General features: G+C 46.9%; 1 protein-coding gene across 2 annotated transcripts in view; it reads left to right on the top strand.

Moving 5' to 3' along the window:
- LOC139267865 (low-density lipoprotein receptor class A domain-containing protein 1-like) overlaps nucleotides 1-14,668 on the top strand; it is a 140,134-nt gene that overhangs the window by 86,122 nt on the left and 39,344 nt on the right. The window contains exon 5 of one of the 2 annotated variants that reach the window (XM_070885942.1): nucleotides 8,642-8,764. The exons of the other annotated variant lie outside the window; for it this stretch is intronic. Within the exon in view, the coding sequence (XP_070742043.1) occupies nucleotides 8,642-8,764 (123 nt within the window). The remainder of the gene's footprint in view (nucleotides 1-8,641; nucleotides 8,765-14,668) is intronic. 2 annotated transcript variants of the gene reach the window in all.

Here is a 14,668-nt window from a genome sequence, read left to right as displayed (position 1 = left end):
CATCAGGCCCTGGGGATTTATCGGCCTTCAATCCCATCAATTTCCCCAACACAATTTCCCGACTAATAAGGATTTCCCTCAGTTCCTCCTCATTACTACACCCTCCGACCCCTTTTATATCCGGAAGGTTGTTTGTGTCCTCCTCAGTGAATACTGAAGTACTTGTTCAATTGGTCCGCCATTTCTTTGTTCCCCGTTATGACTTCCCCTGATTCTGACTGCAGGGGACCTACGTTTGTCTTTACTAATCTTTTTCTCTTTACATATCTATAGAAACTTTTGCAATCCGTCTTAATGTTCCCTGCAAGCTTCTTCTCGTACTCCATTTTCCCTGCCCTAATCAAACCCTTTGTCCTCCTCTGCTGAGTTCTAAATTTCTCCCAGTCCCCGGGTTCGCTGCTATTTCTGGCCAATTTGTATGCCACTTCCTTGGCTTTAATACTATCCCTGATTTCCCTTGATAGCCACGGTTGAGCCACCTTCCCTTTTTTATTTTTATGCCAGACAGGAATGTACAATTGTTGTAGTTCATCCATGCGGTCTCTAAATGTCTGCCATTGCCCACCCACAGTCAACCCCTTCAGTATCATTCGCCAATCTATCCTAGCCAATTCACGCCTCATACCTTCAAAGTTACCCTTCTTTAAGTTCTGCACCATGGTCTCTGAATTAACTGTTTCATTCTCCATCCTAATGCAGAATTCTGCCATATTATGGTCACTCTTCCCCAAGGGGTCTCGCACAACGAGATTGCTAATTAGTCCTCTCTCATTGCACAACACCCAGTCTAAGATGGCCTCCCCCCTAGTTGGTTCCTCGACATATTGGTCTAAAAAACCATCCCTTATGCACTCCAGGAAATCCTCCTCCACCGTATTGCTTCCAGTTTGGTTAACCCAATCTATGTGCATATTAAAGTCACCCATTATAATTGCTGCACCTTTATTGCACGCACCCCTAATTTGATGTTTGATGCCCTCCCCAACATCACTACTACTGTTTGGAGGTCTGTACACAACTCCCACTAACGTTTTTTGCCCTTTGGTATTCTGCAGCTCTACCCATATAGATTCCACATCATCCAAGCTAATGTCCTTCCGAACTATTGCTTTAATTTCCTCCTTAACCAGCAATGCTACCCCACCTCCTTTTCCTTTTATTCTATCCTTCCTGAATGTTGAATACCCCTGGATGTTGAGTTCCCAGCCCTGATCATCCTGGAGCCACGTCTCCGTAATCCCAATCACATCATATTTGTTGACATCTATTTGCACAGTTAATTCATCCCCCTTATTGCGGATACTCCTTGCATTAAGACACAAAGCCTTCAGGCTTGTTTTTTTAACACCCTTTGTCCTTTTAGAATTTTGCTGTACAGTGGCCCTCTTTGTTCTTAGCCTTGGGTTTCTCTGCCCTCCACTTTTCCTCATCTCCTTTCTGTCTTTTGCTTTTGCCTCCTTTTTGTTTCCCTCTGTCTCCCTGCATTGGTTCCCATCCCCCTGCCATATTAGTTTAAATGCTCCCCAACAGCACTAGCAAACACTCCCCCTAGGACATTGGTTCCGGTCCTGCCCAGGTGCAGACCGTCCGGTTTGTACTGGTCCCACCTCCCCCAGAACCGGTTCCAATGCCCCAGGAATTTGAATCCCTCCCTGCTGCACCACTGCTCAAGCCACGTATTCATCTGCGCTATCCTGCGATTCCTACTCTGACTATCACGTGGCACTGGTAGCAATCCTGAGATTACTACTTTTGAGGTCCTACTTTTTAATTTAGCTCCTAGCTCCTTAAATTCGTTTCGTAGGACCTCATCCCTTTTTTTTACCTATGTCGTTGGTACCAATCTGCATCACGACAACTGGCTGATCTCCTTCCCTTTTTAGAATGTCCTGCACCCGCTCCGAGACATCCTTGACCCTTGCACCAGGGAGGCAACATACCATCCTGGAGTCTCGGTTGCGGCCGCAGAAACGCCTATCTATTCCCTTTACAATTGAATCCCCTATCACTATCGCTCTCCCACTCTTTTTCCTGCCCTCCTGTGCAACAGAGCCAGCCACGGTGCCATGAACTTGGCTGCTACTGTCCTCCCCTGATGAGTCAACCCCTTCAACAGTACCCAAAGCAGTGTATCTGTTTTGCAGGGGGATGACCACAGGGGACTCCTGCACTACCTTCCTTGCACTAGTCTTCCTGCTGGTCTTCCATTCCCTAGCTGGCTGTGGACCCTTCTCCTGCGGTAAGACCAACTCGCTACACGTGATACTCACGTCATTCTCAGCATCGTGGATGCTCCAGAGTGAATCCACCCTCAGCTCCAACTCCGCAACGCGGACCATCAAATGCAGCATTCCAGAGCTGTGAAATAAAGGTGCAGGTCCAGAGTGACCTTGACTTCACTACATGCCTCGTGTGAATCTGTACTGAGGGGACAAGACTTTACAAATCTCTTGTGTGGGACCTTGTCAAAAGCCTTTTGAAAGTCCAAATTCACCACATCCACTGGTTCTCCCTTGTCCACTCTACTAGTTACATCCTCAAAAAATTCCAGAAGATTTGTCAAGCATGATTTCCCCTTCATAAATCCATGCTGACTTGGATCGATCCTGTCACTGCTTTCCAAATGCGCTGATATTTCATCCTTAATCATTGATTCCAACATTTTCCCCACCACTGATGTCAGGCTAACTGGTCTATAATTACCCACTTTTTCTCTCCCTCCCTTTTTAAAAAGTGGTGTTACATTAGCTACCCTCAAGTCCATAGGAACTGATCCAGAGTCGATAGACTGTTGGAAAATGATCACCAATGCATCCACTATTTCTAGGGCCACTTCCTTAAGTACTCTGGGATGCAGCCTATCAGGCCCCTGGGATTTATCGGTCTTCAATTCTATCAATTTCCCAAACAAAATTTCCCACCTAAAAAGGATAGCTTTCAGTTCCTTCTTCTCACTAGACCCTCAGTCCCATAGTACTTTCGGAAGGCTATTTGTGTCTTCCTTCGTGAAGACAGAACCAAAGTATTTATTCAATTGGTCTGCCATTTCTTTGTTCCCCATTATAAATTCACCTGAATCTGACTGCAAGGGACCTACGTTTGTCTTCACTAATCTTTTTCTCTTCACACATCTATAGAAGCTTTTGCAGTCAGTTTTTATGTTCCCAGCAAACTTCTTCTCATACTCTATTTTCCCCCTCTTAATTAAACCCTTTGTCTGCCTCTGCTGAATTCTAAATTTCTCCCAGTCCTCAGGTTTGCTGCTTTTTCTGGCCAATTTATATGCCTCTTCCTTGGATTTAACACGATCCTTAATTTCCCTTGTTAGCCACGGTTGAGCCACCTTCCCCATTTTATTTTTACTCCAGACAGGGATGTACAATTGTTGAAGTTCATCCATGTGATCTTTAAATGTTTCCATTGCCTATATACCGTCAAGTCTTTAAGTATCATTTGCCAGTCTATTCTAGCCAATTCACGCCTCAAACCATTGAAGTTACTTTTCCTTAAGTTCAGGATCCTAGTTTCTGAATTAACTGTGTCACTCTCCATCCTAATAAAGAATTCTACCATGTTATGGTCACTCTTCCCTAAGGGGTCTCGCACAACAAGATTGCTAATTAGTCTAGAAAACCATCACTGATACACTCCAGGAAATCCTCCTCCACCGCATTGCTGCCAGTTTGGTTAGCCCAATCAATATGTAAATTAAAGTCACCCATGATAACTCCTGTACCTTTATTGCATGCATCCCTTATTTCTTATTTGATGTTGTCCCCACCCTTACTACTATTGTTTGGTGGTCTGTACACAACTCCCACTAGTGTTTTCTGCCCCTTGGTATTCCGCAGCTCCACCGATTCCACATCATCCAAACTAATGTCCTTTCTTACTTTCTTAATTTCCTCTTTAACCAGCAATGCTACCCCGCCTCCTTTTCCTTTCTGTCTATCCTTCCTAAATGTTGAATACCCCTGGATGTTGAGTTCCCAGCCTTGGTCACCCTGGAGCCATGTCTCCGTGATGCTAATTACACCATACCCGTTAACTGCTTTCTGCGCAGTTAATTCGTCCACCTTATTCCGAACGCTCCTTGCATTGACGCAAGGAGCCTTCAGGCTTGTCTTTGTAACACACTTTGCCCTTTTAGAATTTTGCTGGAATGTGGCCCTTTTTGCTTTTTGCCTTAGGTTTCTCCGCCCTCCACTTTTACTTTTCTTCTTTGTATCTTTTGCTTCTGCCCCCATTCTACTTCCCTCTGTCTCCCTGCATAAGTTCCCATCCCCCTGCTGTATTAGTTTAACTCCTCCCCAAAAGCACTGGCAAACACTCTCCCTAGGACATTAGTTCCAGTCCTGCCCAGGTGCAGACCGTCCGGTTTGTACTGGTCGCACCTCCCCCAGAACCGGTTCCAATGCCCCAGAAATTTGAATCCCTCCCTGCTGCACCACTCCTCAAGCCACGTATTCATCTGAGCTATCCTGCGATTCCTACTCTGACTAGCACGTGGCACTGGTAGCAACCCTAAGATTACTACTTTTGAGGTCCTACTTTTTAATTTAGCTCCTAGCTCCCTAAATTCGTCTTGTAGGACCTCATCCCGTTTTTTACCTATATCGTTGGTACCTATATGCACCACGACAACTGGCTGTTCACCCTCCCTTTTCAGAATGCACTGCACCCACTCCGAGACATCCTTGACCCTTGCACCAGGGAGGCAACATACCATCCTGGAGTCTCGGTTGCGGCCGTGGAAATGTCTATCTATTCCCCTTACAAGTGAATCCCCTATCACTATAGCTCTCCCACTCCTCTTCCTGCCTTGCTGTGCAGCAGAGCCACCCACGGTGCCATGAACTTGGCTGCTGCTGCCCTCCCCTGGTGAGTCATCCCTCTCACAGTACCCAAAGCGGTGTATCTGTTTTGCAGGGGGATGACTGCAAGGGACCCCTGCACTACCTTCCTTGCACTGCTCTTCCTGTTGGTCATCCATTCCCTATCTGGCTGTGTACCCTTTTCCTGCGGTAAGACCAACCCACTAAACGTGTTATTCACATCATTCTCAGCATCGTGCATGCTCCAGAGTGAATCCACCCGCAGCTCCAGTGCTGCAATGCGGTCCATCAGGAGCTGCAGCCGGATACACTTCCCGCGCACGTAGTCGTCTGGGACACCGGAAGCGTCCCTGACTTCCCACATAGTACAGGAGGAGCATCCTGCCATGTCCGAGCTGTCCTGCCATGACTTAACCCCTCGATAAACTTAATTTGGCAACAACAAGGCTAAAAAATTACTTACTGATATAGAAAAGAAAAAGAAAACCTACTTACCAATCACTTACCCCCTTGGCTGTGACGTTACCTTTTGATTTCTTTCTACTTCTTTTTTGCCTTCTCACCCTGCTGTATCTGCACCGGTAGGCCTTTATAGGCCTCTCCGATATGCCGCCCGACCTCCCGCCTCCTCGAACTCTCCGGACTCCTGGTCTCGCTGGCCTTTATAGGCCTCTCCGATATGCCGCCCGAACTCCTGCCTCCTCGAACCCCTCGGACCCCTGGTCTCGCTGGCCTTTATAAGCCTCTCCGATCTGCCGCCCGAACTCCCACCTCCTCGAACTCCCCAGACCCCTGGTCTTGCTGGCCTTTATAAGCCTCTCTGATCTGCTGCCCGAACTCCCGCCTCCTCGAACTCCCGAACTCCCGTCTCCTCGAACTCGAACTCCCGCCTCCTCGAACTCCCCAGACTCCTGATCTCGCTATGTTAGAAGGATCATCAAATGAATCCATATGGGTTGAACTGAAGAACAAAAAGGGGGTGATCACACTGCTGGGAATGTACTATACACCCACAAACAATCAGAGGGAGATAGAAGAGTAAATATGTAAGAACATTTCTGAGAAGTGGAAAAACTATAGGGCAGTAATAGTAGAGGATTTGAACTACCCTAATATTAACTGGAATATAATTAGTATGAAAGGTATAGAGGGTGCAGAATTCCTAGAATGCATTCAGAAGAACTTTTTTAGCCAGTATGTAGCAAGCTCATCAAGGGAGGGGACAGTTCTGGATTTAGTTTTAGGGAATGAAGCTGGGCAGGTGGAAGGGGTATCAGTGGGAGAGCATTTAGGTGATAGTGATCATAATTCAGTTAGATTTAGGATAGTTATGGAAAAGGACAAAGATAGACCAGGAATAGTTCTCAATTAGGGGAAAGCCAATTTTACTAAGCTGAGATGTGATTTAGCCAAAATGTACTGGAAAAAGCTACTTTAATGGTAAATCAGTGTCAGAGCAGTGGGAGGCATTCAAAGAGGAGGTCCTGAGGGTTCAGAGCAAGTATGTTCCCTTAAAGAAAAAGGGTGGGACTAACAAATCTAGAGCCCCCTAGATGTCAAGAGGCATACAGGGTAGGATAAAGAAAAAAAAGGAGGCTTATGACAGACACTGAGAGCTCAATACTGCAGAAACCCTAGTGGAGTATAGAAAGTGCAGGGGTGAAATTAAAAAGGAAATTAGGAAAGCAAAGAGAGAGCATGAAAATTTTTTGGCAAGTAAAATCAAGGAAAACCCAAAGATGTTTTATAAATACATTAAGTGCAAGAGGATAACTAAAAAAAGAGTAGGGCCTATTAGAGACCATAAAGGTAATTTGTGTGTGGAGATAGAAGACGTCGGTATGGTTCTTAATGAATACTTTGCAACTGTTTTCACAAAAGAGCAGGGCAATACAGACATTGCAATCATGGAGGAAGAGTGTGAAATATTAAATGAAATAAACATAGTGATAGAGGAAGTATTAAGGGGTTTTGCAGCTTTGAAAGTGGATAAACCCCCAGGTCCAGATGAAATGTATCCCAGGCTGTTAAGAGAAGCAAAAGAGGAAATAGCAGAGGCTCTGATCATCATTTTACAATCTGCTATGGCTACAGGTGTGGTGCTGGAGGACTGCTAACATTGTACCTTTGTTTAAAAGGGGAGAAAGGGATAGACTGAGTAATTACAGGCCAGTCAGCCAAACCTCGGTGGTGGGAAAATTATTGGAAACAATTCTGAGGAACAGGATAAATCTTCATTTAGATAGACACGGATTGATCAAGGACAGTCGGCATGAATTTGTTAAGGGTAGGTCGTTTCTGACTAACTTGATTGAATTTTTTGAGGAGGTAGTGCATTTGATGTAGTGTATATGGATTTTAGCAAGGCTTTTGATAAGGTCCCACATGGCAGACTAGTCATGAAATTAAAAGCCCGTGGGATCCAGGGCAAAGTGGCAAGTTGGATCCAAAATTGGCTCAAAGGCAGGAAACAAAAGATAATCGTTGATGGGTGTTTTTGTGACTGGAAGGCTGTTTCCAGTGGGGTCCTGCAGGGCTCAGTGCTAGATCCCTTGATTTTTGTGGTATATATCAATGATTTAGGCCTGAATATAGGGGGTATGATTAAGAAGTTTGCAAATGATACAAAAATTGGCTGTGTAGTTGATAATGAAGAATAAAGCTATAGACTACAGGAAGATGTCAATGTACTGGTCAGGTGGATAGAACAGTGGCGAATGGAATTCAATCCGGAGAAGTGTGAGGTAATGCATTTGGGGAGGCTAACTAGGCAAGGGAATACACATTAAATGGTAGGACACTGAGAAATGTAGAGGAACAAAGGGACCTTGGTGTGCTTGTCCACAGATCCCTGAAGGTAGCAGGTCAGGTAGATAAGGTGCTTCAGAAGGCATACAGAATACTTGCCTTTATTAGCTGAGGCATAGAATACAAGAGCAGTGAGGTTATGCTTGAACTATATAAAACACTAGTTAGGCCATAGCTGGAGTACTGCGTGCAATTCTACTCACCACGTAACAGGAAAGATATGATTACACTAGAGAGGGTACAGAGGAAATTTACGAGGATGTTGCCTGGACTGGAGAATTTTAGCTATGAGGAAAGATTGGATGGGCTGGGTTTGTTTTTTTTGGAACAGAGGAGATTGAGGGGAGACATTGTGGTGTATAAAATTATGAGGAGCCTAGATAGAGTGGATAAGAAGGACCTATTTCTCTTAGCAGAAGGGTCAACAACCAGGGGCCATAGATTTAAAATAATTAAAAGGAGGTTTAGAGGGGATTTGAGGGGACATTTTTTCACCCAAAGCGGGGTGGGATCTGGAACTCACTGCCTGAAAGGGTGGTAGAGGCAGAAACCCTCATCACATTTAAAAAGCGCTTGGATGTGCACTTGAAGTGCCGTACCTACAAGGCTACAAACCAAGAGCTGGAAAGTCGGTTTAGGCTGAATAACTCTTTGTCGGCCGGCGCAGACACGATGGGCCGAAATGACCTCCTTCCGTGCTGTACATTTCTATGATTCTGTGATTCTATAAATGCTGCCAGTGTTGCTCATGCCTAAGAACAAATGATTAAAAAAAAATATTTTGGGATTAAGATTGCTGGAAACTCCAGAGAAACAGCATAAATGGCTATTTCTGCCATTTCTCCAAGGTTTCTGCCAATCTTCTGCCGAAAGTAAACTGACAGATCAGCAAAACCTCCACAGAAATTCTACACCATTATCTGTAATTTTATGATAAAATGTACGGAAATAGCTTTGACTGTTACATACCTTGTCACATCGATATCTTTCCTGACTAGGAGACCTGCCTAACAGCCTCCCCAATCATTTAGTTTTTATGTGTGGGAACCAGAAGTCCTGGACCTATATAGACCAAAAGTGTGATGGAAAGAATCACTGTGGAGACTGCTCAGATGAATCAGGTAATCTAATCCCCTTAAAGTGTTGTTTCTGTGTTATGTTCCGGCACCATATACCTTTACTACAAATCTATCACTACACGATGTGGGACCGATCCCTGCTGACAATGGTAAGCCATATGATGGTAAAAAAACCTCTCCAAATATGTTTTTTTTTGTCATCGTAGCCTTCCATAAGTCTTCCTCGGATACATTCCAAGCAGACAGATTGTTTTTTTACCATCGTATGACCTCATCTCACTTATCTGGAGGAGAGCAGGTCGGGAAATCTCAGAGATGCCGTAATCGTGACCATCTTCAAAAAAGGGGACAAAAAAGAGGAATCTCCCTGCTGTCGGCCACTGGGAAAGTCATTGCTAGAATCCTCCTCAACCATCTTCTCTCTGTGGCTGAAGAACTCCTCATAGAGTCACAATGCGGATTCCATCCACTAAGGGTACAACGGACATGATCTTCACTGTGCAACAACTACAAGAGAAATGCAGGGAACAGCACCAACCCTTGTACATGGCCTTCTTTGACCTCACAAAGGCCTTTGACACTGTCAACTGTGAGGGATTATGGAGCGTCCTCCTCCATTTTGGCTGCCCCCAAAAGTTTGTCACCATCCTCCGCCTGCTCCATGATGACATGCAAGCTGATATGTCCTTACTATACAGTACAAATGCATACGAGGCCCATACTTGAGAGTAGGTCACTTTGTGACCAGTAACCTTTATTTCCCAGCATTGAAGTGATGAAGGTGGGTGGAGTTTTCCCTTTTATACCTGAAAGACCAGGTTAGGAATGTCTCCCACAAGTTCACCACCTAGTGGTCAGTGTTCTCATGGTGTACAACTTAGGTCAATTTATATATGGGTTCAATGACTGTTAAATACATCACATCACCTCCTTCCCAAAGTCTTATTGGGATCACAGGTTAAGTCTCTCTCGTGGTTTACGCTCCCTTGTAGAGCGCCTGAGTTGGGACTCCGGTTGTTGGGCGCTGGCCTGAGTGTCTGCTGTTTACGGTGCCTCAGGCCTGTCTGGACTGCCCACAGTGACTGGGCTCTCCTCCACATGGTTCCAGTATTCGGTCACCTGTGGAGGAGTGAACTCTACATCATGTTCTTCCTCTGCTTCTTCTATGGGATTGCTGAACCTCCTTTTTGTTTGATCCACGTGTTTGCGGCAGATTTGTCCACTGGTAAGTTTAACTACCAGAATCCTATTCCCCTCTTTGGCAATCACAGTGCCTGCGAGCCATTTAGGTCCTGCAGCGTAGTTGAGAACAAAGACAGAGTCATTGACATCAATACATCGCGCCCCCGCATTCCTGTCGTGGTAGTCACATTGTGACTGGCGCCTGCTCTCAACAATTTCTTTCATGGTGAGGTGTATAAGGGATAACCTGGTTTTGAGCATCCTTTTCATTAGCAGCTCTGCAGGTGGAACCCCTGTGAGCGAGTATGGTCGGGATCTATTGGCCAACAGGAGGTGTGATAAGCAGCTTTGTAGGGAACCCCCTTGGATTCTGAGCATCCCCTGTTTGATTATCTGCACTGCTCGTTCCACCTGGCCCTTTGAGGCCGGCTTGAACAGTGCCGTTCTGACATGGTTGATACCATTTCCTGCCATGAAGTCCTGGAACTCAATGCTTGTAAAGCATGGGCCATTGTCACTGACCAAGATGTCAGGTAGACCATGGGCAGCAAACATTGCCCGTATACTTTCTACCGTGGCAGAGGATGTGCTTGAATTGCGAATGTCACACTCGATCCATTTGGAGTAGGCGTCTACTACAACCAAAAACATTTTTCCAATGAAAGGACCTGCGTAATCCACATGGATGCGTGACCATGGTTTGGTGGGCCAGGACCAGGGGCTAAAGGAGGCTTCCCTGGGCGCATTGCCCAGCTGGGCGCACGTGTTGTACCTGCGAACACAAAGTTCCAGGTCTGCATCTATCCCTGGCCACCAAACGTGTGACCTGGCAATTGCCTTCATCATGACAATGCCCGGGTGCTCATTGTGGAGTTCTCTGATGAACACCTCTCTGCCCATCTGGGGCATGACTACTCGGTTTCCCCATAGTAGGCAATCGGCCTGAATCGAGAGTTCATCCTTGCGCCTGTGAAATGGTTTGAATTCCTCAGGGCATGCCCCGTACGTGGCTGCCCAGTCCCCATTAAGGACACATTTCTTGACTAAAGACAGTAGCGGGTCTCTATTTGTCCAGACGTTGATCTGACGGGCTGTCAAGGGTGAGCCTTCGCTTTCGAAAGCTTCCACAGCCATAACCATCTCAGCAGCATGCTCGGTTGCCCCCTCGGTGGTGGCTAGTGAGAGCCTGCTGAGTGCATCAGTGCAGTTTTCAGTGCCTGGTCTGTGCCGAATTGTATAGTCATAGGCGGCTAACATGAGTGCCCACCTCTGTATGCAGGCCGATGCATTTGCATTTATGGCCTTGTTGTCGGCCAAAAGGGACGTTAGGGGTTTGTGATCTGTCTCCAGCTCAAATTTCCTGCCGAACAGGTACTGGTGCATTTTTTTTACAGCATATACACACGCAAGCACTTCCTTTTCTACCATCCTGTAGCCCCGTTCTGCCTGGGACAGACTTCTGGATGCATAAACTAGCGGCTGTAACTGACCGTTGGCATTGACATGCTGCAACACACATCTGACCCCATAGGACGACGCATCGCACGTTAAAACAAGTTTCTTACATGGGTCATATAGCATTAACAGATTGTTGGAGCATAACAAATTTCGTGCTCTATCAAAAGCCCTCTCCTGGCTGTCCCCCCAGAACCATTCGCGACCTTTGCGTAGGAGCACGTGTAGCGGCTCTAACAGCGTGCTCAATTTGGGAAGAAAGTTACCAAAATAGTTCAGGAGCCCGAGGAACGAACGCAGCTCCATCGTGTTACGGGGTCAGGGTGCGCTCTGGATCGCTTTTGTTTTGGACGCAGTAGGTCTGATCCCATCTGCTGCTACTCTCATCCCCAGGAATTCTACCTCTGGAGCTAGGAAGACGCACTTCAACTTTTTCAATCGCAGACCTACCCGGTCCAGTCTGCGTAGCACCTCCTCCAGGTTGCGGAGGTGTTCTTCAATATCACAACCCGTGATGAGGATATCATCTTGAAAAACCACTGTCCTTGGAATCGACTTGAGGAGGCTTTCCATATTTCGTTGAAAGATCGCGGCGGCCGAGCGAATCCCAAACGGACATCTGTTGTACTCAAACAACCCCTTGTGTGTCGTGATGGTGGTCAGCTTCTTCGACTCACTCGCCAGCTCCTGGGTCATGTAAGCTGAGGTGAGGTCCAATTTTGAAAAAAGTTTGCCACCGGATAGCGTTGCGAAGAGGTCCTCCGCTCTCGGTAGCGGGTACTGGTCTTGGAGTGACACCCGATTGATGGTGGCCTTGTAATCACCACATATCCTGACTGACCCATCCGCCTTGAGCACCGGCACAATCGGGCTCGCCCAGTCACTGAATTCGACTGGCGAGATGATGCCTTCCCTCAGCAGGCGGTCCAATTCGCCTTCTATCTTTTCCCGCTTCACATACGGCACTGCTCTGGCCTTGTGGTGTACTGGCCTGGCGTCCGGGTTTATGTGAATCACTACCTTGGTCCCCACGAAAGTGCCAATGCTGGGCTGAAATAGTGAGTCAAATTTGTCCAGGACCTGTGAGCATGATGTTCGCTCCACAGAAGAAATTGCATTGACATCACCCCATTTCCAGTTCATGACAGCAAGCCAACTCCTCCCCAGCAGAACAATCCAGAGTGGCAACCTATTCTCCGAATCTTTGTGGGTCACGACTACTGTGGCGCTGCCTAGCACCGGAATGATCTCCTTTGTGTATGTCCGTAGCTGTGCATCAATTGGCCATAATTTCGGCCTCCTGGCCTTGGACGCCCACAATTTGTCGAACTGTTTGATACTCATCAGGGACTCGCTGGCCCCTGTGTCTAGCTTCATTGATACTGGGATGCCATTGAGGAGCACTTTCATCATTATCGGTGGCGTCCTGGTGTATGAACTGTATATGTGCTCCACATGAACTTGCTGAACTTCAGCTTCCAGCGATTTCCCCCAGTGTCCATTTGGCCTCGTAGGGCTTACATCGTCCCCGTCCTCCTCGTACATCAACCTGGCCGCAGGCTTCCTGCAAATATGCCCCAAGTGACTGCTGACGTTGCAATTTCTGCAGGTATATTGCTGATACCTGCAAGCTCTGGCTGTGTGTTTGCCTCCACACCTCCAACATGAGCCGTTGTTGGAAACAAAAGGTCCATTACCAGTCGATCATCTCTGACTGTCTGTGTAACTGTTTTTAAGCACACCATTAACAGGTGTTGATGACCGCATTACTGGCCGCATTGTCCCTTGCGATGGCATGAATCGCCGTTCAGCTAGCCATTGTCTCTGTTGAATTCCCCCTTTGGATTCGACTACATGCTCGGGCATGTCCGATTGCCCCTGTCTGCCTGGAGAACTGTGTGCTGCGTTAACAATGTTGACTCCCTGTCCATTTGCTGCATTTAAACCAAGATTTTTGTCAAACATCATTCTGGTTTCTTCCTCGCCTGAGATAAATGTCTGGGCCATCAAAGCCGCTGTTTCCAGGGTCAAGTCTTTGGTCTCGATCAGTTTCCTGAAAACCCCAGCGTGCCCGATACCCTCAATAAAAAAGTCTCGCAGCATCTCCGTTCTGCATGCATCTAGGAACTTACATAGGCTCGCCAGTCGGCGGAGGTCTGCCACGAAGTCTGGAACGCTTTGCCCTTCTCGCCGCCGGTGCATATAAAACTGGTGTCTCGCCATGTGCATGCTGCGCGCTGGTTTAAAGTGTTCCCCGATCAACTTACTGAGCTCTTCAAAAGTCTTATCCGCCGGCTTCTCTGGCGCTAGAAAGTCCTTCATCAGGGAGTACGTTCTGGATCCGTAAACCGGCAGGAGATGAGCCCTGCGTTTGTCGGCCGAATCCTGTCCCAACCATTCCTTAGTGACGAAACTTTGCTGTAGTCTCTCAATAAAGTCGTCCCAATCATCACCAACACAGTATCTCTCATCTGTGCTGCTATTGGCAATGCTCGCATGGTTTAATCCCATCCTCGGCGCCATTGATATGTCCTCACTATACAGTACAAATGCACACGAGGCCCATACTTGAGAGAAGATCACTCTGTGACCAGTAACTTTTATTTCCCAGCACTGAAGTAATGAAGGTGGGTGGAGCTTCCCCTTTTATACCTGAAAGACCAGGTTAGGAGTATCTCCCACAAGTTCACCACCTAGTGGTCAGTGTTCTCATGGTGTACACCTTAGGTCAATTTATACATGGGTTCAATGACAGTAAAATCCTGACCAACGGATCCACCACAGATCCAATCCACATCCACAGCGTCATCGTGCCAATGCACTTCTCGATCTTTCTTGCTGCAATGCTTCATCTCACTCTCAATAAGCTCCCGCTGGAGTGGAACTGAACTATAGAACCAATGGGAATCTGTTCAACCTTTGTTGCCTCCAGGCTAGATCCAAGGTCGTACTATCCTCTGTCATTGAGCTACAGTACACAGACGACACTTGCATCAGCGCACATTCAGAGGCTGAACTCCAAGCTATTGTCAACATCTTCACCGAGGCGTACGAAAGCATGGGCCTTACACTAAACATCCATAAGACAAAGGTTCTCTACCAACCTGACCCCACCTCACAGTGCTGTCCCCCGGTCATCAAAATCCATGGTGCAGCCTTGGACAACGTGGACCATTTTCCATACTTCGGGAGCTTAGTATCAGCAAAGGCAGACATTGACGACGAGGTCCAACACCACCTTCAGTGTGCCAGCGCAGCCTTCGATCACCTGAGGAAGAGAGTGTTTGAGGATCAGGACCTCAAATCTAG

This window comes from Pristiophorus japonicus, chromosome 1 (genome assembly GCF_044704955.1).
Source record: "Pristiophorus japonicus isolate sPriJap1 chromosome 1, sPriJap1.hap1, whole genome shotgun sequence".
Lineage (NCBI taxonomy): Eukaryota > Metazoa > Chordata > Chondrichthyes > Pristiophoridae > Pristiophorus > Pristiophorus japonicus.
Note: the sequence above shows the minus strand (reverse complement) of the source record. Positions and strands in the feature narration are given on the sequence as shown.